The following is a 26603-nucleotide window of genomic DNA, read 5'->3' as shown; positions in this document are numbered from 1 at the left end:
TTGAAACACGTGTTCAGAGAGGCAGACAACACGGCTTCCATTTGCACCAAGATGGATGGAGGCACGCGTTCTCTCTACGATGTTAAAGTCCAAGACCTGATGAAACCACTGCATGTTGACCTGGGGGTCAGCATCCAGTTGGAAGTGGTTGATCAAGAGTTTCCATTGAGGTCAGAATGATCAGAAGCCTTTTTCATTAGCGGCCATAGTCTTCCTCAGTCTTTCTTCGTCTCCCTGTGGCAGTTCCATCCTGACTGGAGGGTTCTGTCTTCTTCTGTTGGCTTGACAAAGACCTACAGTAGTACCATGAGACACAAGCTGCTCAACATATAAGTTGTTTGGGATAGGAGCCACTGACGGAGGGATACAACATCAGTGAGACCGGATCTCGTTCAGCATCATGTTCGTGATCGTACCCTAGCTCTTTAAACACTTGTTCCGTTTCGTAGAAACAGGTGATGGAACTATTTCCCCGTTTCCTCTTCTTCTTCTTCCTCTGCTGAGTCTTGATGGAACCACAAGTGTTCATGAAGGGTTCTCTGCTTGGTGGTGGACTATGTCCACCTGATCCTGTTTCCTTAACCAGGTCTCCTTTGGTGTCTTATTTGCTGCCTTGGGAGTATTTCTAGGTCCACAACTTGGAGGACATTGACTACCCCTTCTTCAAACCCGTCCTCCACTGGCTCTAGGGTCTTAACTTGTCCCTGGATCCCTGGGTCTGACCAGCCTTTCTCAGGCAGGGTTGGTACCTACTAGCTTCCTCCTTCTCGTCTTTCCCAGAACCCTTGGTCGGTTTCCTGCTTGCGTTGAGACGGACGGGAAAACGGCTGAGTTGAATCCCGGTCACCCGGTGTGCATCATGGCTTTGCGTTGGAACCAGACCAGTTCTGGTGTGTGTGCAGCAGCCACGAGCAAACATTTTGTGTTCCTTCACACTGGAAACAAAACCTCGATGGGTTGTTGGTTCAGGCGTGAAATCAACCGACACCCAACAACGTGTGGACGGTGACGACGGAGGAGCGTCGGATGCGAATCTAACGGCGTTCGCCATAAATCCGAGATGGTTTGACGGCACTTCTTGACATTTCGAGCGCAGTCTTGTGTTTCCAACCCCCTGCAGGGGTTGTTGTTGGTTCCCCAAGCGCCCACGAAATGGTCCATGAGCCTTTCGGTCCGTGTTCTTGAACACATGGATGTGTGACACACACATGCAGAATCCCACCAGCCAAAGGACCTCCTGCTAGCGCGGCGCAGGAACACATGGCAGCTCGTGGAGGAACAGCTTGAGCATCCCGATTGGATTCCTCAACAGCAACAACATCGCAGCTAATATTCAGTGTTTGTCAGAGCGTCCCTCTAATTAAAATACGTACGACTGCTTCAACCGACGATCACAATCACGAGGAGAACGAGAACAATCTTTAGCGGAACTATTTTTTTGTGTAATTCATGTTTTCACGGTGATTACTGCACCTGGATCCCTGTTCGCTAAAAGAAAATGTGCTTTACTTCAAAGGTAACGCCGGATATTGTGTGGAGGACAATATGTGGTGCAGGTCTTTGTGTTCCGTGTAGATATAGACACGCATCACGTATGCACAGCAGCGTGTTTAGCAGGTATGCTAATATGTTCCAGGGAATGGGATTGGAACATCTCTGTTGTTTTTCCGTGTTAAATACACGCATGCTTAAATATCAGTGCAGAACCCCCCCCCCCGACACAAAGAAACAACAACAAGTCTTTGTTCTGAGACAAACTTCAGTCCTGGGCCCTGATTGGTCGATCCTGCCTCCGCCGCCAGTGTGCCAACACCATTTATGCTAATCTAGCATAATCTAGTGAGCGGCGTCATCCGGTGTGAAAACCAAGCGCTCCACATTCACACACACACACACACACACACACACACACACACACACACACACACACACACACACACACACACACACACACACACACACACACACACACACACACCTCTGAAAAACGACAGCTCCTTTGAACAAAGCAGGGGCTGATGGGTAATCCAGCTCCACCTGACTTGTAGTTCCGGAACAGGACGTCTGGTGTGACACGGCCCCCCCTCAAAGCCCCGCCCCGTCTGGGTCCTGATGACCAGCAGGGCGGGGCCGGAGCCACGCCCGACCAGAAACAAACCATCTTCCAGTTCAGAGGTCCTCGGTTTTGCATCACGGCTGCGACGATAACCTCCAACGGTAATTTAATGCCCCCGTGGGGGGTAGGGGGGGGCACTGCACTTTACCGCACCGGCGCTTTAAGTAATGATTATTTTGTGAAATTGCGGCCACACAATGGTCAATTAATCTTTAATGAAAGTGTAACTTATGAGGCGGAGAGCGGCGCCTGCTTGCCAAAGGTAGTTACAAGCCTCAGTTGTGGCCTACACCCCCCATCCATCAGGTGAGAACGCCCCCCCCCCCCCCACAAGGAGACGTCAGGAAACTCAAACGTCAACCAGTTTTGAATTCATGTGATGTTTGCGGGCGTCCGTCCTCCGCCCTGAAACACAAACTGTGTGTGCAGAGATTTACCGCCGCGTTCGAGGCTATTTATTCCGGGCAGACGGGGTTTTATGGAATTATGTGCACTGACAGAGCGTGACGCTGGAGATTATCAAACCGCTGCACAAGAATTCCAATATGCACCTATTCATTTTTATCAAAAAGTCTTTAAGAGCGAGCTGAACTCCGTCGTCTAATATAATAATAAGAGTGTTTTTGTCAACGGATAGCGGCGCAGAGCCGTGATAAACTGGCGCTTTATGGCCCCATCATTCTCAATGTTTTCACCACAGCAGACCTGAGAAAGTCACCCAGATAAATGTTTCTACTCTGATTAGGTTCTCGTTTCATTTCTGCCCCGAGGGCTTCAATTCTCTTCTTTTTTCTTTTTTTTTTTTTTACCCCCCCCCCCACCCATCGCACTAACAAATAATGATGGATTTGCTTTTATTGCATGACATCACCTGAACACTGGAGTGGGAGGAGAAGACATCACGTTTCCACCAGAGCCTCAGCGGGAGGATGTAGGTGAGGTGAAGAAATCTGGGGGATGACGGATGGAATGAAGGGCCAGATGATGATGATGATGATGATAGTGATGAAGAGGGGGGGGGGCATGTGGTAGGAGTAAGGGGTAATGAAGGAAGACATGAGATGGAGTGAGAGAGGAGGAAGAGGAGAGCGCCTCAAACGTTCTGGTACCAGGAGAAGAAAGTGTTGTGTGTGTGCCCCCCCCCCGCCCTAAAAAAAAAAAAAGGGTACTGAGGAGCGAGGAGGGAGGGCTGAGCGCCCGGCGTTATTGTGCACACGACCGCTGGCACCGGTTCTGTCAGCGAGCTGCGCTGATCCGTGAACTCGCCATCTGGATTCTCCCACAAATCACATTAAAGTTTCAACCCCAGGAATACATCAGGCTAAATGAATATTGGATCGGGGGGGGGGGGCACAGACAGGCCTGATGGAGAAAGAGGAGCGCAACCCAACTCCTGTATGGTCAGACGTGATCCATCCATCGCCCCCCGCCTCCCCCATCCCTCCCTCGTTGTGTTCCTGTCACCTCTGATGGGCAGAGAAGAAGCAGTGAGAGAAGGAGATACGAGCTGCTTACGTAACTTATATATCGTTAATTACACACAGGTAAAGTCTGCGTGTCTATTGGTTGATAAAAATATGTTTTTTTTTATATAATTTAAGGGATTTGGGGCTTTTTTTTTAACAAAGCTGGAACAGATTAAAATAATTGTAGTTATTTTAACTGGTTAAATGTTTGAGTTTCGAGTTCAGCCCAGGAACGGACTCAAGTTCTACTGTATATAGATAAAGCCCCGCCCTTATAAATAAGACGTATAAACACCTGAATACATATAAAAAAAATAGTGCTTCTACAAAACTCTAAGTGAGAAACTATTTGGAAAAGCTTTAGGATTATTACGAACTAAAATGAAGAATCATTTCAAGGCCTGTCGTCTATCAACTGGGTAAAAAAAAATAAAATAAAATAAAAAAAACAGTCTTCAAAGCTCCCAGCTAATACATCTGCTGCCTGACAATAAAGCATTTCCCATAATAATCTAAAGAGTCCTTTGAGTAAGTGGCAGAGGAGGACTTAAGAAGAATTTTCTTTGACAAACCACTTAGTTCTCTGATTCCGTAGGACGAGTAATGATCTACCTCTGAGAACAGTGTGAGCTGGATGGAGAGGAGGTGTGTGTGTGTGTGTGTGTGTGTGTGTGTGTGTGTGTGTGTGTGTGTGTGTGTGTGTGTGTGTGTGACTCTCAAACTGGGATTAACAATAATGTGGATAAACTGGAATAAATCAAACAGCCAATCACTCGATGCAAACACTTGACCAAAGTCAGGCGGCGTTTCATCGTCGTATTCCCCATGGCGACTGTCGCCGTGAGCGATTCCCTCTCTTAGGCTAATTGTAAGGTGTGCCAATGTTTAAGACAGATGTTTTTCCACCCTTGGGGGGGGGGGGGTGTGTGTGCTGACGTGTGATTGGTGAATGACAGGCCTGCTTTTTGAAGCCTGGTGAAAATGACTCATTTATATATGGAATAAATTAAAGTTAACAGCTAAACCACAGCATCCCTTGGGGGGGGGGGTGTGGAGATGGGGGGTCAGGGAGCAATCTATCCCTATTCCTAATTAAAGCACGCATCGCCATTCATTTTTAAAGACACAAACAGTTATCTCGTGCATCAACATTGCATTTCAGGTATGACTAATAGCTTTTCTAAATGGGGGTTGACCCCCTGGGCGTGGTGGTGCCGGGGCGGGGGGGGGGGGGTGACGGCGTTGTTTACCTTGCAGATGAAGCTTGCTCTCGGGGCTCTGCAGGAGAATGGAGCTCACAGAATCCAGATTGTCGTAGCTGCTGCATCCCAGAGGCCCGGTCCGTGTCTCCGTCACCTGCCGCCGAATTAAGAGCGAGTCAAACACACATCAGAGGAGCAGGCTGAGGAGTGTGTGCCATGCATATCAATGTGTGTGTGTGTGTGTGTGTGTGTGTGTGTGTGTGTGGGTTACTGCTACACTCTCCTCTTCAGTCACACTACATGATTTTAACGCTGTCGGACCGCTTGTTCTCTTCACTCGACACAACTTTCTGCTTCATAATTGAGATTCTTGAGGTTATTATGGTTTTAACACTACATGATTGTTGGGTGGGGGTGGGGGTGGGGGTGGGGGGTTGGGGCACTCGGGGTGGTGGTGGTGGTGGGGGGGGGTTTGCAAAGATGCAAGCAAGGGCAAATATCTCATTACAGCTTAAGGGTGGACGGTGGTGGCATGGGGGGAAAAAAATCAACCCTGAAATTATCCACCAGTGTGTGTGTGTGTGTGTGTGTGTGTGTGTGTGTGTGTGTGTTAAAGGGGCTAAATGAGTGTGTCATTGCTATATAAAGTGCGACAGCTCCATCGTCTCGTCTCACACACGTCCTCTGGACACGTATGTTGAAGTTCACCGTCACACCATCCCATCATTCGCGTCAGGCTTGCGTGTCCTTGTGGTTTGTGTGTGTGTGTGTGTGTGTGTGTGTGTGTGTGTCTTGTCACACTACAGTTGTGTGTATCCTTCACCTTCAAAGTCACAGATTTACCAAATTCAAAATGTGATCCGTCTCTGCAGGGTCATCAGCCACCACCACCACCACCACCGTCTGGAGTCTTTCTGGTCTCTTATCTCCCTGCAGACCTCCTGATTGGATAATAAACTCTACCAACGTCTACCAATGATTGGCTTTGCTTTATTTCCTCATGTCTCCAGGTTAAAATAGTTTTACACGTCGTCTACATGCTCAAAAAATAAGATTTAATTGTAATTTGCATGGTGGGCGTAGCAGCGAGTGAAAGTAAAAGACTTCTTGAACTTCCTTGGCAAACCCAGACGAGGTGGCGTCCATCACTCCAAACCCCTTTCTAATAAATGAATGACTCTATTCAGCGGTGAGTGCTTTAAAATATAAAAATCTCCACATCTGAGACCTTGAGGAGTCTGAAAAAAGTAAAATTACTTCTTTTCTTTTTTTTTTTGTTTCCTACGGTCCAGAGAAGGAAATGAGATTGTAATCTGCAAAGAAGATTACGAGAGAAGATGAGTCTCTGTAAATACCTTAAAGGACTTTTGTCTGCAGGGGGAAAAAAGCTGTTTTTATATTTAATACAATCACATCGTCGGCATAACTAGAACTTGACCATCAGTGCTATTTGACTTAAGTTAGATATAAACGAACGAATGTTATAAATTATTTATGCCACTTTTCGTGCTTGAGACGACCTTGGACCTTCTGGTCAGATGGGCCAGTTTGATGTTGAGGCGAGTTAATTTACCCACAGGGGTAGAAATACACCCGAAATTAACCCCGGCTGTCAGGTTTTGCTCAATCATGAACTTAAACCTCGACTGAGCGATCAGTGGTTACCAGGAAAAAAACCCCCGCCATAATCTGAACGACATCAGAGTCCAGATCTTTCTTCTATTCTGTCATTTCTGCACCAGATTATGAAAACGGAGTTTAACGTCACAGAAACAGAAAGAGCAATTAAAATCCTGAAGTGGGCCAAAGGGGACTTAGAGGATTTGGATTATTAAGCAGAACACAACAGTGGAATCCCTCCGGACCCACAGCATATCCCATCAGTCACAAACCACGGTTCTGGAACCTACACCCTAATTGTCATCTGTCATCAAGAAAATCATCTGAGCGAGTCAATAAAAGATGACGCACGCGAAATTGTGAGGTTTTTTTTTTCCCGTTTGTATTTTCTGCGGCTCACGTATTCCCAAAATCCCCAAAGTTAGAAGTTTTCTCCTGTTTGTGCAAACTTTGTTCTAAAAAAATAAAATAAAATAAAATGAAAAATTCATCCTGGTGACACACTTAAAATGCAGAGACGGTACAAAAGGTGTGTGGAGCCAAATATGTGGGTTCTTGATGTGAGGTTTTTTTTTTTTTTTTTTTGTTGAGACTCAATAAAACTTACTTCTTTTAGTGTGAGAATGAATCCCATGAGCCGCAACCTGACACCCACCTGCATGGGATTCCAAGCCAAACATCCTGATGCAAAGCGGCTTCTGAACATTTCGAGATACCTTAAAATCTCACCAGAAATGGTTGAATCCAGTCTAAAATACAACTTTTTTTAAAATCTTTATCTCAATGTCCACGAGCAAAAACGCTTGACATGACGAGTTTGCGGCCCCAACTTACGACGCTAACGTCGTAAAAGAGGCTTTCATCGTGAATTGTAAGGTTCATGTAAAAACACTTCCCTCCGAGCCGTTAAACTGACTGTGAAGTCGTTATCGGTTTAATTTTAACAACTTCCAAATCCCTCGTGTCGCTCATTTACATCGGTTTTACGACATTTTCCGGAGCGGTGTGTACATACGTCTAAACGCATACATCATTTATCTGCTGTGTACGTAACGTGTGAACGAAAATTCACACAGTCAATCTCGGGGGGATAATTAGTGTTTGCTTATGAGAGCGGAATCGAGGCGGAGTCATCACGTATGGACGTTTTAAATCGCTTTAATGGAACCATCTGATCGGCTATTTGCTCCTGGAGGTCGTCATGGTAGCGGCGAGTGTCTCTCCGGAACTCTGGGAGGAGGAAATTTCCTACAATAAGCCTCACGTTGTACTTCGTCCCAAGGTTGCCTTTCAACTTGAAACACCAAGGAGGATAAAACATCAGTTTTAAGCTGGGGGGAGATAAGCCAAACAAGGAGTAATGGAAATAAAACGGGCAAGGGGGGGCAGAGGAGAGTGCTAAGGTTGGACTGTCTTCATTACGTATCGCCTCTGCTGAGTATTTCTAATATGCCCATCACCTGCCATTCTCCTAATGACTTTCTATTTCTGGATAAATAGAAATGAAGACAGTCGCTCCAAACCCGGTAATGAAAGATCTCTACGGATTCCTCCTTCGCCTCGTTCACGTGAGATGAGTCCCGGCGCTCCCGAAAGTCACACGGATGTTTCACTTGGGGGAATATGTTTGGGATATCAGACGACGTATGGCCATCCTTTAGAAAATACGTTCGCATTCAGTCGTTTTTATTTGTTCATTATGGAAATGAAAACAGTTTAACGTCAGATAACATTTTCATGGACCGTCTTTTAAGACCGTCCCCAACCTTTTTGCGCCAGGAACCGGTTACATCTAAGACAATATTTTCACGGACAATCGTTTCATGTAAAATGCAGACATCAACAGACAATAAGCACTCTTCTTTTCATAAATTGATAATCAACATCTCCGTAAACGAAATAGTTGTAAGAAATAATTATATTAAAACCTCGATTGAAGTTTGGTTTTCTTTACGGTCATTGCAGAAAATCCCGCTTCCCAAAGACAGGAAGTTGGAAATGTAAGCAGGGTTGAAGGTACTTTTTTGGCGATCTCAGGATAATCTGCCTTGACTTTAATCTAAATCTGATAATGAAGGTTGACCCGCGAACCGGTACCGGTCCATGACCCGTGGGTTGGGGACCACCGACCTAAAACAGGAAGTAACGCGCTTCAGCGTCTAACCGGGTGACCTTGCAAGCGACGCAGTCAGAACCCATCCAAGAAAAATGACGGCTACTTCAAGCGTGAATGAACGTCCAGCGAACACGCAACAGTCAGACGGTCACATGTACGGATGCGTGGACCGTCGCAACAGCATGCGACACCTAATTACACCCCTTCTTGAATAATCACCCTTTTTGCACTGGAAGACACTTATGAAAGTGACATTTTCTTTCCATTAAAACACTCCATTGGTTATCTCATTTTCATCCCTAAACGACCATCCCCTCCCGACTGGAGTCCTCGCCAGCAGCAATCAGATTCCGCCGCACAAAGACGAAACAACTCAACGGCATTTATTTCTATCAGCGAGGTACCATAGTCTTCACAGCAGGAGGACGGATCGCGTTTTACCGACAGTATACGGAGTTTTATTTCTTTTCCAGGTCCTGGCTGATGCTTACCTTACGCGGACAAACACAATCATGTCCATGTATTCACATATACCTAACTGAAGGCTTAACAGGAAGTAGAAATAGTTCATTTTAGTGAGCGGTTAGCGGCCAGACAATCTTGAACAAACCTGTTGGGTTGCCCAAACCCACACGCCGACACTCTCAAGCAATCTCCAAGGGTTGTGGGACTAGAAAATACCCAGCGGTGCCTGTTCTAAAGGTGTATTACCACATACAACAAAACGATGGACAGACACGTATTCATTCAGACGTGATCAGTCGTGTCTAGAGTTCTGGATCTTTTGGGTTTAGACAAAACAGGAAGTCGTCACGCCAACCAGAGATGTAGGAAAACTCTAACAGGAAGATGTCATATAAGGTCATAAACACAACAGAAAGAAATACGATTGAAATTCAGTAGGAGTTCGAGATACAAGCTGCTAGAAATACGAGCGTTTTGAGATACGAGTCATCTTGTTTGACATACGAGCAAAAAATTCGAGATACGAGCCATGTTTCAAGACACCATTTGTGGACGGATGCAAAATCGGTTTGTAAAAATTCAGGGGTGGTTGGGGCTTTTTTACAAGGCTGGAATGGATTAAAATGATTTCAGTTATTTCAAGTACGGAAATGTTTGACTTTTGATTTCAGTCACAAAACGGATTCAACTCGTATCTCAAAGTTTTTATGAAAAAGAAAAGGGTAGAAAAGGAGGAGAATAAGGGTCGTTTTAATCAATGTGTTTCTGGACAGGTGGATAAATAACAAGGCAAACAGTGTGCTGGAGGTGACAGGAAGGTGTGTGTGTGTGTGTGTGTGTGTGTGTGTGTGTGTTTTTTTTGGGGGGGGCAGGAGGCGGAGTAGCTTTTGATTAACATTTATATGAAGCTAAAACCCCCCTGGGCAACATGAAGGCATCAGGGATGAAAGGTTTGATCCACCCAACACATCGTCCGTCAGTCCACACGTGTACATACACATACATGTACGTGATAAGTGATACTACATCACACGGAATCCGCGGTTTCATTTTCTTTCCACTCTTTTTTGGGGGGGGGGGACACACGTTTGAACGTCCTCCTAGAGGCACGCTCTAATTTGTTGTCGGCGTTCAGGCCGTTGCAGATTGCTCAGTGTGCGTCGCCTGTAGGAGTCCAATAACAATCAAACAATTGTTTGTATCTCTCACTTATGAAACCGCAACCGAGTTTATAATGAGGAGGTTCAGAATCAGCCAGCGCAGATGTCTGATGTCATCAAAGACTGATTATTCTGACTCCCGCTGGCTGCCCCGATGCTCAAGAACTGTTCTGTTGCTTCATTACTCGCCGACGTGCTGCCATGGCAACGCTGTCAACCTGCCCTACGCTGCGTCTGACTGGTTTGTTGTGACCACGATGTCAACGTATGATTTAAAATTATGTAATTTATGATTTTTAAAAAAAAAAAAATTCTAGAGCACTAAATCACGAGTTATCTCAAGATTGTGACGTCATTAACGCCCCGCCCCTCGGAACACGGAGTAAAGCTTCGTGTGAACAAAGCAAACAAACAAACACACAAACGCTGATGTCAACACACACACAAAGTAAACTCTTTGGCTTTGAACAACATTTGAAACGTTCTTTTCCTCAGAGGGAGAACAACAAGCGTCGGGTTCCATTTTTGCTTTGGTTCTGGAGTCGGTGCCATCCATCATCCGGGAAACAGATCCGTCAGATCCGGCCAAGAGCCGCTTGAAAAGCTGGCGGCGAAACATGGAGGTTATTCACCGGAGGGAGGGAGGGAGGGAGGCGGCGCCTTTGAGCTGGTTTACCACGCGTACGCAACTCGTGAAGGTTGAAGATCAGACGCAGCGACGCCCGACTTCTAGTACGGGTCGGAGTTCAGTTGGTTTTCAAAATAAAAGTCAAGTTTACTTCATTTTACTGCACATAAAAGCCCATAATATCATGTTACTGTACAATAAATCAGAATAAAAACATATAATATCATATTATTAGCCCGTAGCAACCCCCGTGACCCACAAGTGACTTCATTTGGCTTCATTTGTTTTCCAATTTATGTCACGTCTCCTGGAACCGATTAACGACTTAAGCCGAGGTTTACCTGTGTGTTATATCGATGTGTTTCGGACTCAACCCCGAATGTTATATATCCTAGAAAGCATCTTCTGCGTGATGATCAGATGTAAACGTCTTCAGAAACCTTCAGGATCCAGACCCCCGGTGTTCAGACCAGGGTTCTTCTGCTTCCATGAGGAGATGAGAACTGAATTGAGACGATGAGGACTCGCCCCCCCCCCCCCCCTTAGCATCTATTTTACACCCGCCTCGGGCTCATCATTATCACCGCTCGCGATCTGCGTTCGATGGAAGACACCATACATATTTCAATGATGTTAGTCAGGAAAAATATTTGATAATCAGCAGTTTTATTCATTGCATCAGTGGTTTTGCGTTATTTCGTCTGCATACATTTGCTTATTAATTTCTGGGCGTCCAGAGACACAGAATAAAAGAAGCGCCGCTGCTCTTTGAACCTTAAGGGCAACGAGCTAACGAGTATTAGCCCAGTGTTGTAAATACGAGGCGACGCCTCCTTCTGTTATGTCTGATTTTTGTTAATGCGCAGAAAAAAAGAGAAACTTCAAACATGAATGTGTGTGTGTGTGTGTGTGTGTGTGTGTGTGTGTGTGTGTGTGCAGAATGGAAAACTGCTGTAAAATGCTGATGAATTAATCGATTAAAGATGAATTCCGACCCTCTCTCCTGCATAGAGAGGACGCATCTGAAGCCGTGTTTCATCCTAATTGTTGGTTTGTGCTCTGAAGCAGATCTAGCTCCTCTGGCGGATCAATACCGAAGCAGCAAAGCCCTTGTGTTTATAGATCCGAGCCTTCTCTGCTGCTTCCTCTGCACATTCTGATCCGTGTCTGTCTGCTGGCGACGTGACCGACAAACGCAATATCTGCCGCCGTTATTTACGTCTGGGAAACACGACACACACCCAACCAGCAGACGGACGGCATCGAGAGATGATGTCAAAACCAGGCCTGTTGCATGGGCGAGAAGCAACAAACCGAACGCCGCTGACGACCCCCTCCCCCCCCAGGGGGCGCTTGACTTCGCAGGTGAACCGTTTGATGCTTTCCTTCTCATTATCCCAAGTCAATCAGCGATCCGTGCCTCTGACACGCCGCCGGTCGATCCGTCCTGATCAGCAGTCCACTTAGCTCTGCAGCATGTGTGTGTGTGTGTGTGTGTGTGTGTGTGTGTGTTTACACACACACACCCCTCCCTTCTCAAGGCCTCCTTCCTTCCCTTCCTAGGAAGCTGACTCAGCAGACGCTGTCAGGTCTGCTTAATTTTGTCATGGTTGACTTCCTGCTACCTGAAGTCTCGTCTGCCACAGCCCCTTAATCTACTTGTCACTCACGACAACAAAAAGCTGGGAAGGCGCTCGGATGTAGATGGGATGGGGGGTGGGGGGGTTGGGAGTGGGGGTGGGGGTGTCGGTGGTGCAGGGGCAGGGGGCGGGGAGGTGTTGTTTCATGCAGGTGTAGAGGCACAGGTGCTCTGAAGGCAGCAGCTGTGGGAGCGGCAGACTGGGAACTTTTTCCAAACTAAGGAGAAGCTCATGAATTATTAAGAAGATAGTGTCGTGTAGGAAACACACACACACACACACACACACACACGTATGTTACCGGTAAAGGAAAGAAAATTCAGAACACACACCTAACCGCTAAACTGAAAACTCCTGAGGTAGGAGTACCAACAAGAAACAAACGTCTTTGGAAAGTGTATTTACAAGCGTCGTGTTCACGGTTGTGAAGACAGAACGATGAAGCAAAAAGCAGATCACTCAGGCAGCAAAGGGGATAAAAGAGATGGTGACCTTGAGAAAACTAGGTCAAGGTCAAACTTAGACTATTGTACACTCAGGAACTGGATAAATAGAAAGACCAAGGAGAAGGCCGGTGTGAGTAAGACCGTAGATCAAAGCTAGTGTTTTGATCAATGACAGTCAGTCAAAGCACTAGCTTTGACCATAGATCAAAGGTAGTGCTTTGATCAATGACAGTAGGTTATAGCACTAGCTTTGATCTATGTTCAAAGCTACTGCATAAGTTTTGACCGTAGATCAAAGCCAGTGCTCTGATCAATTACAGTAGATCACTAGCTTTGATCTATGGTCAAAGCTAGTGCATAGCTTTTTTACCTACCCTGAAAGGTCAAAGCTACGCACTTGTCAGGTACTACTTTCTGGGTACCCTGACCTACCCTTCGTGGGATGTTGCAGTCTCTGACTGCCTTGGTTCTTGTTTTAGCATCATTTAGCATCAATCAATTTAGCATCATTTAGCATCAATGCTATTCTCACATTTAAAAGAATAGCGATTCAATCAGTGGGAAACAGCAACAATCAGCCGTGTAAAATGTCGTTCTGCTCCACATAGAGACGATGGATCTACACCTATACACTTTATCCACACATCGACATCTTTGTCGATTTTCAAATGTCAATATTAATTCTGTAGAATTCCTTTTCTAGGAGAAAAATTCGTGGTTTAAAGAAATCCCCACGAGAGAAACTTTCATAGCATCAAAAAAGAGCTCCGAGCTAAAAAAAATCTGCATGCGGACGTGGAAAAATCTCCTTCCTGATACTTAGATGGTGCATCGATGCGGGATGGAGGTACACCACCATCACACCTCGTTCAGTCGGTTCTGTCGTCTGCAATGTGGTTTGTAAAAAAAATATGTTTTCAAATCCCGGGAAAAAAATTTAAATAATTATGATCATCTGGGCTTGAAATGGAGAGCGACTCATTTCCCCCGCTGTAGGGCAGGACTGCAGCGTTCAGGTAGGAGTTCCCCCCGCAGCTTCATCGGACGCCGTTTTCTCACTCTATTTCCGTAGAAACATAAAACGTCTCGGCTGCCGAGGCTTCACAAGTGATTTAATGTATTCTATGCCATCTACTTACTAAAAAAACAGTCCTGAATTATTTATAGCAGGAGGGCATGTTAAGAGAAGAATTGGAGAGAATTACATTTGCATGGTGAGTACGTTGTTTTTGTCACAATGAAGCAGTAAAAGATCGATTCTGTCTTTTATATCAGTGAATTATTCGACTTAATTTACTCCTAAGTGAGGAATGCTGGTGGAACAATGTTAGAAATATGTTGTTATACATCTGCACCCGCTCCTGTGGGTCATCAAGGTTCCTACAATCACACCGGAGGGGCCCATCACGGCGCCGGAAAGCACACGTCTTTATAACGCCATACATCTCATGAACGGGGCTACATGCACACGTATGTGTGGAAAATATAGTAGATCTACGTATATGAGGAGGTTCACAGCAGCAGCATTGAGACACAAAATAAATATGAAGCTAGTCCTCAAGATACGAACATCCAACTTACAACAATTGCGCTCCGCCATGTCCGACTACCTTTCTGTCACTAAATGATGGAGGAACCAATGTTGTCCTCCTGTAGGAACTAAATGATGTAGGAACCAATGTTGTCCTCCTGTAGGAACTAAATGATGGAGGAACCAATGTTGTCCTCCTGTAGGAACTAAATGATGTAGGAACCAATGTTGTCCTCCTGTAGGAACTAAATGATGGAGGAACCAATGTTGTCCTCCTGTAGGAACTAAATGATGTAGGAACCAATGTTGTCCTCCTGTAGGAACTAAATGATGTAGGAACCAATGTTGTCCTCCTGTAGGAACTAAATGATGTAGGAACCAATGTTGTCCTCCTGTAGGAACTAAATGATGTAGGAACCAATGTTGTCCTCCTGTAGGAACTAAATGATGTAGGAACCAATGTTGTCCTCCTGTAGGAACTAAATGATGTAGGAACCAATGTTGTCCTCCTGTAGGAACTAAATGATGTAGGAACCAATGTTGTCCTCCTGTAGGAACTAAATGATGGAGGAACCAATGTTGTCCTCCTGTAGGAACTAAATGATGTAGGAACCAATGTTGTCCTCCTGTAGGAACTAAATGATGTAGGAACCAATGTTGTCCTCCTGTAGGAACTAAATGATGTAGGAACCAATGTTGTCCTCCTGTAGGAACTAAATGATGTAGGAACCAATGTTGTCCTCCTGTAGGAACTAAATGATGTAGGAACCAATGTTGTCCTCCTGTAGGAACTAAATGATGTAGGAACCAATGTTGTCCTCCTGTAGGAACTAAATGATGTAGGAACCAATGTTGTCCTCCTGTAGGAACTAAATGATGTAGGAACCAATGTTGTCCTCCTGTAGGAACTAAATGATGTAGGAACCAATGTTGTCCTCCTTTAGGAACTTAATGATGGAGGAACCAATGTTGTCCTCCTGTAGGAACTAAATGATGTAGGAACCAATGTTGTCCTCCTGTAGGAACTAAATGATGTAGGAACCAATGTTGTCCTCCTGTAGGAACTAAATGATGTAGGAACCAATGTTGTCCTCCTGTAGGAACTAAATGATGTAGGAACCAATGTTGTCCTCCTGTAGGAACTAAATGATGTAGGAACCAATGTTGTCCTGTAGGAACTAAATGATGTAGGAACCAATGTTGTCCTCCTGTAGGAACTAAATGATGTAGGAACCAATGTTGTCCTCCTGTAGGAACTAAATGATGTAGGAACCAATGTTGTCCTCCTGTAGGAACTAAATGATGTAGGAACCAATGTTGTCCTCCTGTAGGAACTAAATGATGTAGGAACCAATGTTGTCCTCCTGTAGGAACTAAATGATGTAGGAACCAATGTTGTCCTCCTGTAGGAACTAAATGATGTAGGAACCAATGTTGTCCTGTAGGAACTAAATGATGTAGGAACCAATGTTGTCCTCCTGTAGGAACTAAATGATGTAGGAACCAATGTTGTCCTCCTGTAGGAACTAAATGATGTAGGAACCAATGTTGTCCTCCTGTAGGAACTAAATGATGTAGGAACCAATGTTGTCCTCCTGTAGGAACTAAATGATGTAGGAACCAATGTTGTCCTCCTGTAGGAACTAAATGATGTGGGAACCAATGTTACTTTAGTATTTAGACTAGTAATGTCATTATTTTAGTATTTAAAGTACTAATGACATTTAAATTAACTTAAATGGAGATTAGAGATTGAACTTCAATAAAGACTTACTCTACAAATTCAGTTCATGAACAACCTCTTTGAACCAGTTGTGTTTGTATGTTGAGGACTACCTGTATATTCTAAAAGTATGCACTAAAAACGTATTAAATTTTTATTTTTCTTGTTTCCAAGCGACTCCCTGCTGTTAATATTCAATCTGCACAAACCTTGATGGCGTTGGTGGATATTTGGATCTCATGCAGCTTCCTCATCGTGCCGTCACGATCGATGAAGTAGGACGAGGCCAGCTGATGAAGGGCCTCGACGTTCTGAGTGGCGTTAACAAGCTTCCTGTCCAGCTTGTTCTTGGCCAGGTACATGGTCAGCGCCTCTTCTCCTGCAAGGAAGGACAAAGAGAAGGGGAATGTGGTCAGCATTAACTTATTTAAGTTTGGGAAGAAAAGAAATGTTGGGATGTCCTCAGAATCTTTGGGTAAAACCTCCCTCCAGGAAACCGGTCATATCAACGCCATATCGAGGTTAAATATTTACAGACCCCCCCCCCCCTGCACGACGAGCCCTCAGATGATGTTGTATGTTTGTCTGTTGACACGCGACGGCGGGTCGAGCCTCTCGCTGTGAGCACAACACGTTTATCCTGAATCAGACGCGCGCAAAGCAAACAAGCAAATTCATTTCCACCGGCTTGCATTTTGAAGATTACAGTTCAAACAGGAAACGCGCGTCTGCAGCGCGTCATGCAACGGAGGGGGTCGCGATGTGGGCCCCCCAGCGACGCCGGAGCCGGACATTAAACTTGCGGTGACTGAGACGAGGAGTTGGAGCAGAGGGCTGGAGGGGATTGGACCCCATGCCTCTTTAGTCACCGCTGCAGAAGAATAATGGTCGGCGTTGAGCTGCTAATACGCCATTTTTATTTCAGCTCCGACACTGTGACACAAAGGAGGTTTCCTCTACGTGGGTCGTGTAGTCATTGCTGCTGGTCAGCAGAATCTTTACCTCGGAGTGTGTGTGTGTGTGTGTGTGTGTGTGTGTGTGTGTGCCCTCGTGTAAGAGAGACACGCACGGCGTGACATCAGTAGTGAATTAATCCGCTTCCATCTCAGCAGCTGAGAGGTATTTAGAACCAACCCACTGTGTCACCTCTAAAGCAGCAAGGAGTGTGTGTGTGTGTGTGTGTGTGTGTGTGTGTGTGTGTGTGTGTGTGTGTGTGTGTGTGTGTGTGTGTGTGTGCATGTCGATGAGGGTGAGGAGTTCAAGTAGGTTTTTAAACCAATGGAATGACTGGGAGTACTCCATTTGGCGTTAATGGTACATGTGTGGGTCACTGATGGAGAACATTAAACTATACTGCCTCCACGGCGCCGGGCCAACAAGCTAACGCGTGTGTGTGTTTTTTGTCTTTTTTATACGACCAGAAAATATACAAACCCTAAAAAACAACGAGAGCAAATTTATTCTGAGGCGTGAACGACTTTCTGCCGCTTTGATATGAAGAGGTTTAAAGATGGGGGAGGGCAGGAAGGGGTGGGATGAAGTGACGGTGTCAACATTTATTATATGATAATTTAGTGTTTCTTTAGCTTCATTAAATGACGCGTGTGGTTCAGGTTCTGAGATAACACGCTCTCAACAACCAATCACAGCACAGGATTCTCAGACTGGTGGTAGAACAACAACAGGTAACAAACACAACCTGGACGAAGGTGTTTGTGTCCCACAGCAGGTCAGTCAGGTTCATGTTCACATCAGTGGGGGTCAGATAGTGGGATGCTATTGGGCTACCAGTGGGTTACCAGTGGGCTACCAGTGGGCTACCAGTGGGCTACCAGTGGGCTCCTATTGGGCTACCAGTGGGCTCCTATTGGGCTACCAGTGGGCTCCTATTGGGCTACCAGTGGGCTCCTATTGGGCTACCAGTGGGCTCCTATTGGGCTACCAGTGTGCTGCTTTGGGCTACCAGTGGGCTCCTATTGGGCTACCAGTGGGCTACCAGTGGGCTCCTATTGGGCTACCAGTGGACTCCTATTGGGCTACCAGTGGGCTCCTATTGGGCTACCAGTGGGCTCCTATTGGGCTACCAGTGGGCTGCTTTGGGCTACCAGTGGGCTCCTATTGGGCTACCAGTGGGCTAACAGTGGGCTGCTATTGGGCTACCAGTGGGCTGCTTTGGGCTACCAGTGGGCTCCTATTGGGCTACCAGTGGGCTACCAGTGGGCTGCTATTGGGCTACCAGTGGGCTCCTATTGGACTACCAGTGGTCTCCTACTGGGCTACCAGTGGGCTCCTATTGGGCTACCAGTGGGAACCTCGTGAGCTACGAGTGGAGTACAAGTGGGCTCCTACTAGAGTACTAGTGGGGTACTAGTGGAGTACTAGTGGGGCACTAGTGGGGTACTAGTGGTGTACTGATGGGGTACTAGTGGGGTACTAGTGGGGTACCAGTGGTCACACCATGACTGTTAAACAGCTATGATGAATGCATCGTTTGACTGAAATGAAACTGAAGGGATGAAATAAAGAGGAGGATGAGGACACCCCCACGGTAGGGAGGAGACTACAGGTCCGTGATGATGATGATGATGATGATGATGATGATGATGTGCTCTTGCCACGGTTTGCTGTTGCTGCTCTGCTGTGCTGGGGTGTGGCAGGAGGGGAGGCAGAACTTTTGGGCGGAGTCTCGTCTCCACACCTGTACCTGATCAGTCTGACCGTCCTGAGGCTTCTTCAGCCTGACCCTCTTCTGGTTCTGTGTCACATTGTTTTGGTCCTCTTGCCCACGCGTCTAGTTTGCTGAACTTTGAGAGTTTTCATGTGTTTTCCTGGAATTTTGTGTTATTGATTAAATATCATTGAAAGCTTTTTCACGAGCGTTCTACATTTGGGTCCTAACGCTGACCCCCCATGACAGCTCTAAGGTCAAACAGTCGGTCGGGTTTTACCTTCACAGGATGTTTCAGTTTTAAATTTCACTTTTCCAAAATTAGAGTCTCACAGGAATCGCGTTACAAAGCGGTTTTGCAACCTGAACCGTTCACATCTGATCTTCATTTGACTTAAATAATTAAACATTAAAAAAAACCTCTCCATCAAACGCACTGAAACAGTTTTATCTCGCTGTTTCTTACCTATGGAATTAAAATCCATCTTAAACCAAATCAAACGAGGTTAGGATGAGGAAGTTCAAACCACCAACGTTCTTGTGATGCGCCGCCAAGGACCAAGTGCTCCGCAAAGGAACCAAAGGAACAAAACTCTTGTTGCACGACCGGAGCGACTCTCCAGAAACGTTTTCATGTATACAACGATATAATAAAGAAACACCTTATCTGACTAATTATATCTTTGAAATGCAATTCTCAGAGTGATCGCAGTTAGCCGCCGTCACGCGTCCCTCAGAGCCCCAGATAAGATGAAGAGATTCATCGGAGGAGCGTTTATATTTAGACTTGGACAGCAGAGCTGATTAAATTTCCTTTTTTTTGTGAGCGCATTGAAAACCACTGATATCATTCATCACAGGCGTTATTTTCTCTTTCCACCATGAATTTAAAATGTATGGGTTTATATTTGCAGGAGGTTTAAGTGCCAGAGGGAGAACAGTTCTTAAACCTAACACACTGGTGATGATTTTATATATATATATATATATATATATATATATATATATATATATATATATATATATATATATATATATACACTAGTACCTCGAGATACAAGTTGTTTGAGATATGAGTCGCTGACCTGTGTATATTTTTGTTCTGTATACAAATCTGAGATAAGAGCCGTGTTTTCAGGACATGACTGCTAGTTGGCGGATGGATACGACATCGGTGAGACCGGATCTCGTTCTTTACCACGTGTTGGGCGGATGGATACGACATCAGTGAGACCGTATCTCGTTCTTTACCACGCGTTGGAGGATGGATACGACATCAGTGAGACCGGATCTCGTGAGAGGGATAGAGATTGTGTTTCCTCCACTCTCTACAACTTTATCGACAAAGCGAAGACCGAATCGTGCGAGCAGGGCAGCTCTCTTACCTCCCAGGGTGGCTGAGATGAGGATGTGGGTTCCATATTTCTTGATGATGGTGTCGATGAACTGCCGGGTGGTGGGTCTGCGGCCGAGCAGGCGAACGCTGCGCTGGAACTCAGGCATGAGTGGCACCGGGTTCCTGATCAGGTCCCTTCGCTCAATCGCCGTGTTCCTCACCTTCCAACGTGCAAATTCCCTGATGTGCACAAGAAAAACATCCGTTAACACTATTAACAATAAATAACGCCACACCTCAGGTTTTTTACTGTAAATCATTTAAGGTTATTTTCTCTAAAACGTTCCAACGTAAACTTTCTGAAAAAATAGACCCAACTAAAAGAACGACAAGAAAGACTGAAGCCCTGAATGTGACTTTAGACACAAACCACTGCTTCTATGTTGGACAGGTGTGATTAACAACACCTGAATACAGGTAAACCTTGACTTATGTCCTCAATCGTTCCAGGAGGCACGACGTCATTCTAAAAGTTAAATGACTAAACTGTAGATAACCACTCCCAGTTCTGTACTGAAACTTTATTAACGAATACATTTTAATAATATTTGGTTAATATAAATCTATTTTAAGCTGAAAAACAATTAAGTCGTATTTATTTCGATATATTGCCGCCTCGTCTACAGCTGCTCCTTCCTCATTGTGGGTCACGGGGGTCACTAGACTTTAATTATATATCATATGTTTTTATTATGATTTATTATACAGTGAAATAATAATTATGTGCTTTTAATGGTTTACTAGTGATTTTATGATTTTTAATATTTGTACGTAACGTGGAGTAAAAAGACTTAAATGTTTATTTTTCCATGTTTTTTTTTTTTTAAAAACAACGTATAAATGAGAACGACGTGACTCCAAACGACATAAGCCGAGGTTTACCTGTATTTATTACTTTATATTATTGTATTACAGCTCCTCGATGATTTCTCCTCGAATTGATTGTCTGTCACTTTGTTTTGAAATTGCCAACAGGTATTCATCAATATACGTTTTAATGCTACGTCTAACGCCATCTTCCACAGATATAAGTTCTTTTTTTTTTCTCAGCAAATCCCCCTCCTGGGTCCGTCACTGCCAATTATTACATAAAACTTTATAAGGCAGCCATATGTACTCAGGCCCCTCTGCCCCAGATCAGACACGCCAGCAGATGGAACCCAAGACATGATTCAGTGCTTTACTTCACAGCTCCAAGACCGGTTTAATGACCTATCAACGCAAGTTAAGAGGAGATAAATGGCAGCGCAGGAAAATGGAAATGCAGTGATTATTGTTTTATGGTGCTGGACTTACATTTGCCTGAGTGGAAGTATCTGTCACCAACACAAAATAAAATATGCATAAATAGAGAGCCCTAAAGAATATTACATTTATAAGCACTGTAAAAAGGGTAAAGAACCTTCTGGTTGCAGCTTGACTCTGCACGGCGCTGGTCCCTTCAGCCTGGGTAATAATTTATTGGCTTTATAATTTTATCTCGCATGTGTTCATGTAAGAGTCAGCATCTGGTGTGAGGATGTTGTTTTCAGTCAAGCTAACGTGTGTGAATCACGTCCTGCGCCCTTGAAATCTAAAGAGATGTCAGAAAGCGCGAACACATTTGCACCAGTGGTCTGATTTATTATTCTGGATGCATTAAAATGAATTTTAAACAGTAGAAACTGTCAAGTTTTTATTCTATGAAACCCGACATCGAATCGTCTGCGTCTTCAGACGCGGAAAAAAAAAAAAAAAAAGATTTCATCGTCTGCAGCGGGATGAGCCATTCATGCTCCTTAAGGCCGACATATGCGTGAGTGAGTCACAGGAAATGAGTCACCGGGGTAATCAAGCGTTAACCCTTTCATATCATTGATAACAGGGAACGCACGGCACTTAAACCACAGAAGCTCCTCTGATTTCATTACAGATGAGGCGGTCGCGTGAGGCAACGGTCGCACAACCTCGCAAAAACCTGGAAACTGATGGACGTTTTTGTACGAATAACGTATTTTAGCTCCGCGCATGTGAATCATGACCCTTCTTTGTTCTGATTTGCGCATTTTTAACGTAGAATTCCTGTCATGAGCTGTAAGGTGAGCGCTTAACCCCGTGCGGGTCAAAGGTCGAGACTGTACTGGTAAAAAGGGGGAAAAGCCCGAGGAGGTTGTCACGCTACACCTCCATCCACCTCTGGAACGCTTCAAAGCCACGTGGAGCTCGGTTACATCTCCGAACTCCGTTTGTAATCAGAAAATAAATGCATGAAGACATGAATGTTTGACACCGATGCCGACGCCGGCTTCTCTTCTGCTCCTACAGACAAAAAAAAAATCCAAACAAGCGTGTATGATAAAACGAGCCCAACACAAACACCAGAGCGGCACCACAACACACACACGGTGTGTATTTGAAGACGACAAGATGTTGTCATGAAGGGCGACGGCGCGTCGCTCAGCGTTTGAAAGGAGGATTTTAAGGCAGCGCTTCCTGTGGAGAAAAGAAGCCAAAAAAGGTCAAAGGAAATATCGCAATGTTGCTAATAAAGCCCTATTTTATGCTTTTATGGAAATCTTGTTAACTGCTGCATTATATTTAGAAAATTGAGGCATGACTAACAGATGACTGACATTTTATTTCAAATGATGCACATGCTGCACACCAGAGGAGCTTTATTTAAAGTTTGTGCGACAAACACAGTGTGTTCTTCAGGGAAATGTCAGACTAGTGATTGAGGGGAAACATGGAAGCAGTCATGTTTGACCTTCTTTAGCGATTCCGTCTCTGTGGTGTGAAAATCAAGCCTTAGATCAGGGGGGTCACATCAGCATAACTGCTGTCCTCTAAGGGCCAGATGTAACTAATAAATGTAAGTAAATGTAACTCAATCTAAAGTAACTACAGGTAACTACTCACTAATATTAAATAACTCTGAATTTATTACTTATTCAAGTTACAAACATTACAGTTAGACAGAAAAAATATTTGTTTCTGGTTATTAAACCCACAGAAGTCCATCAATCAAGGATCAAACCATCAATCAATAAAGAAAAAATAACATCAGACACAAGTTAGGACGTTAACTTTGTTCACAACGACTTTGTTGGAGTTAAAATGGGTTTTAATACTGCATTGTGGGAAATGTAGTTTCTGGTCAAAGCATGTTTTTGTCCTAATTATTTTAAAACTTTAACATAAAAAGATCTGGCGGGCCACATGTGGCCCCCGGGGCCTTGAGTTTGACACGTGTGTGCCTTAGATTCTGCTCAGAGTCCGAAGCTTTACCTGAACAGGTTTCACGTCAGGTGAGTCGGTCCATTTTAAAAGGACGAGGCCTGACAAGAAGCGAAAATAACAGATGCTTCATCTTTTAAAAAGAGAAATCAAGTTGTTTTCTCAAATGTAACCGTTTCCATGACGCCTCTTAGAAAACAAAACGGGATTAAATAAATTGTTTGTTGGCTGATGCGTCTGGAATAATCTGACAGCTCTGGTTCTCCGCCTTCGATGACGGATGAACTTTTACTTTTAGCAGCTTGTTTGTTTGGGATGACTTCGCTAAATCTCCAACCGATGCAACATGCAAACATTTACTGGGAAATATCACATGCTTTGAGATTAGCTTCGTGCTAACAAACAAGCCGGATGCTAATCTAGATGCAAGCAGTAAACACCTTCAGAGGGTTGAGGCTCAAACCCACACTCCCTCCTTTTTTTCAGTTTTTATTTTCTTGTGAAATTGCACAAACATAATGATCCATAAAGACAAGCGGTTTAATTGTGTGGCGCTCTCCGTTTGCTGACGGGGCGACATGGGCGGGAACATTATCATTTGTGATTTTTTTATTTTTTTATTTTTGCTGAATGGAGATGGGTTCGCTTCATCGGGACGAGGGCTGAAGTGCTGCAGATGCAGCTTCTCAACTCGAGTGTCCTCTTCAGTCGGAGGACGGAGGAAAATTTCCAGAGGACGACGGACGGGGAGGGGAAGGGGGGTGCAAGATGGCCGCTACTGTCTAAAGCTGTAAAACTCGTGTTATAATAATACATTATTACCCAAAAATCCCTTTTAAATCCTGAATCCTGGGAGGACGATGCATCACGACGGCCTCAACAAAAAAAATCCTGGCAAGTGGGGGAGACCTTGATCCAATAATGGTAATTCCCCCATGAATGACTTTGTGAAGCGATTTTGTCTTCCCACACAGTATTGACTTATTTCGTTTTATTCTCTACACGCTGTTCCCACACAGAAACACATCATCCTGAGCCCGTCTCGTTGGATCTGATGCATTTTCAGAGATAAAGGTTATTACATCCTTGTTTCCCGACAAGAAAACGGCGTAAAGAATTCCTAGAAACACTGAAGTGAGTGTTGTAGTTTTTTTGCAGTGACAAAGGAAATTATTTAGCAGTACGTAATAAATAAAACTCACACAGCGGTTCCTCTACCTACAAACGTCTCTACGTAGGAAATTTTCTACTTAAGAAACGCCTCAACAGGACAATATTGCCTCTAGTTACGAAAGAAATTTCGAGCAACGAAAAGTAAAAATACAGTTTGTGCTGATACTCGCAGCTCCCACAGGGTCCTGAACGCAACATTCTCATAGCTGCTCTGCCATTGGCTATTACCTAGCATCTTCCTGGCATCCCATTGGCCAAGAGGGACCTCTGTGTGTAGCTAGATGGGTGTCTATGCAGCGTCCTCGTCATTCGGCTCTCGACCCATGAGGTGTTCTGATAGTTTTACGTAAATATATTAACTTTTAGAGTATTCACTATGGACCCCAAGAAAGTGACGGAGAAAAGAGGAAAAGAAAAGACGAAGAAAAGAGTTTTTTTGTCCGTACAAACAAATCAAGAGATGATAGAAAAGCCTGAAAAAGGGATGCGTTTGGTTGATCTCACCAAAGAATATGTCCGTAATGCATCTACAATCACCACGTTATTAAAACTAAAGGAAGTTTAAGGAGTTTAAGGCGTCGCGTGGGTGGTTGGAGAAGTTCAGAAGGAGGACTGGAATTCACTCTGTTGTTCATGGGGGGGCAAGAGGGCATGAACCAAAGAGGGCAAAAAACAATGAGGACAGCAGTTAAAAGGTAAATGACCATCATTTAGGTTTGTTTTTTACATTATGCACAACTCTCATTTATTGTGTAATAATCTAATCGTAACATGTATTTGTTACATGTTTTGATGCATTTTCATGCTTTATAAAACATTTATGTGTGAATTTTGGGGGGCTTGGAACAGATTAGGGCATTTGCATGGAAAACGCGTCTCTACTTACAAAATTTCTTTTTGTAAGTAGAGGAAGTACCGCTGATAGTAATAACATGAACATCATGGAAATAAATAGGAGTATTAATTATGTATTTGAGAAAGCCCCCCCCCCCCGGGTATTCCGGTAAAGCCTGTTTCCAGACATTATGCAAAAAGTTGATGGAATGAAAGAGTAAATCAAAATAAAAAATAGAAAACGCAGGCCTTTCATGGTAATAAGTTGGCAAACCCTAATAATAAATCAAAGCGACGGAGACACAATTGAAATCCTGTGTGAACCAACAACCAGGAAGCGTCCCAACCGCTGCAGACGGAATCTTAATCCTACGCTCCGGTGCTCAGCGGAGGCCCAACGTGGGCAGAGGTGGGATTTTTTATTTTGGTGGGCGGTTCGTGCTTCTTTGATTTAATTTCATTTCAACACATTTCTAAAAAAACCCATCAACGGAGAGTTAGCTGCCATTAGCTGCATGCTAACATTTTCCTCCTCAGCCATAAAGGCGTCTAGAAATAGGTCTGAATCCGACAAGAATATTTATGACGGCGGCGTCGGATTTAAAGCACAAGCTGGTTTGTTGGCTATAGATTGTTAATGGTGCCAGGATGATGAAGCACGCTGCCAGAGAATTATGGGAAAGCAGCTTTTTTTTCCTCCCTTAAACGGTCGTTCACAGATTGCAGTAACGTTTTTGTTTTTCCTTTAAGATGCTGGCGTTGGGCCCGTAACGACCGACGGCTGCCGCCGTAGAACGAGGATAGACAGGAATTACCGCATCAGCGTCGCTATGGGCGACCAGCCGTGGTTCATATTGTTTGTGAGACTTTAATTTCACCTGAAAAAGTCCATCGGAGTTTGTCTTTGAAAGGTTGTTCTGGTTTATTCAGCAAACGCCAGCCTCAGATCTGATCTGGAATTAATTCTCCTCCCAGTAACTCATGCCGGGACAAAACCTTTTCTGACCGAAGAATCATATTTAATTTTGGGATCTGCAGAAAATGAAGTCGTTCCTTCAAAGACGATGGGGAAATAAATCCTTTTTTCTATTTTTTATTTTTTATACCGCTATGAGGACACTTTAAACGTAATAATATGACCCGGTTCACGCGATGCATCTTAAACTCGAGTCTTTTTTCCAGAGAAAATGGTTTTAAAGCATG

General features: G+C 44.5%; 1 protein-coding gene across 1 annotated transcript in view; it reads right to left on the bottom strand.

The window, feature by feature from the left end:
* The window catches only part of brinp1 (bone morphogenetic protein/retinoic acid inducible neural-specific 1), a 69426-nt gene that overhangs the window by 11028 nt on the left and 31795 nt on the right, over positions 1 to 26603 (bottom strand). Inside the window, exons 4-6 of the mRNA XM_068334815.1 lie at positions 20167 to 20357; positions 16323 to 16492; positions 4833 to 4938 (exon numbers count right to left, since the gene is read on the bottom strand). Of these exons, the coding sequence (XP_068190916.1) occupies positions 4833 to 4938; positions 16323 to 16492; positions 20167 to 20357 (467 nt within the window). The remainder of the gene's footprint in view (positions 1 to 4832; positions 4939 to 16322; positions 16493 to 20166; positions 20358 to 26603) is intronic.

This window comes from Antennarius striatus, chromosome 15, assembly GCF_040054535.1.
Source record: "Antennarius striatus isolate MH-2024 chromosome 15, ASM4005453v1, whole genome shotgun sequence".
Lineage (NCBI taxonomy): Eukaryota > Metazoa > Chordata > Actinopteri > Lophiiformes > Antennariidae > Antennarius > Antennarius striatus.
Note: the sequence above shows the minus strand (reverse complement) of the source record. Positions and strands in the feature narration are given on the sequence as shown.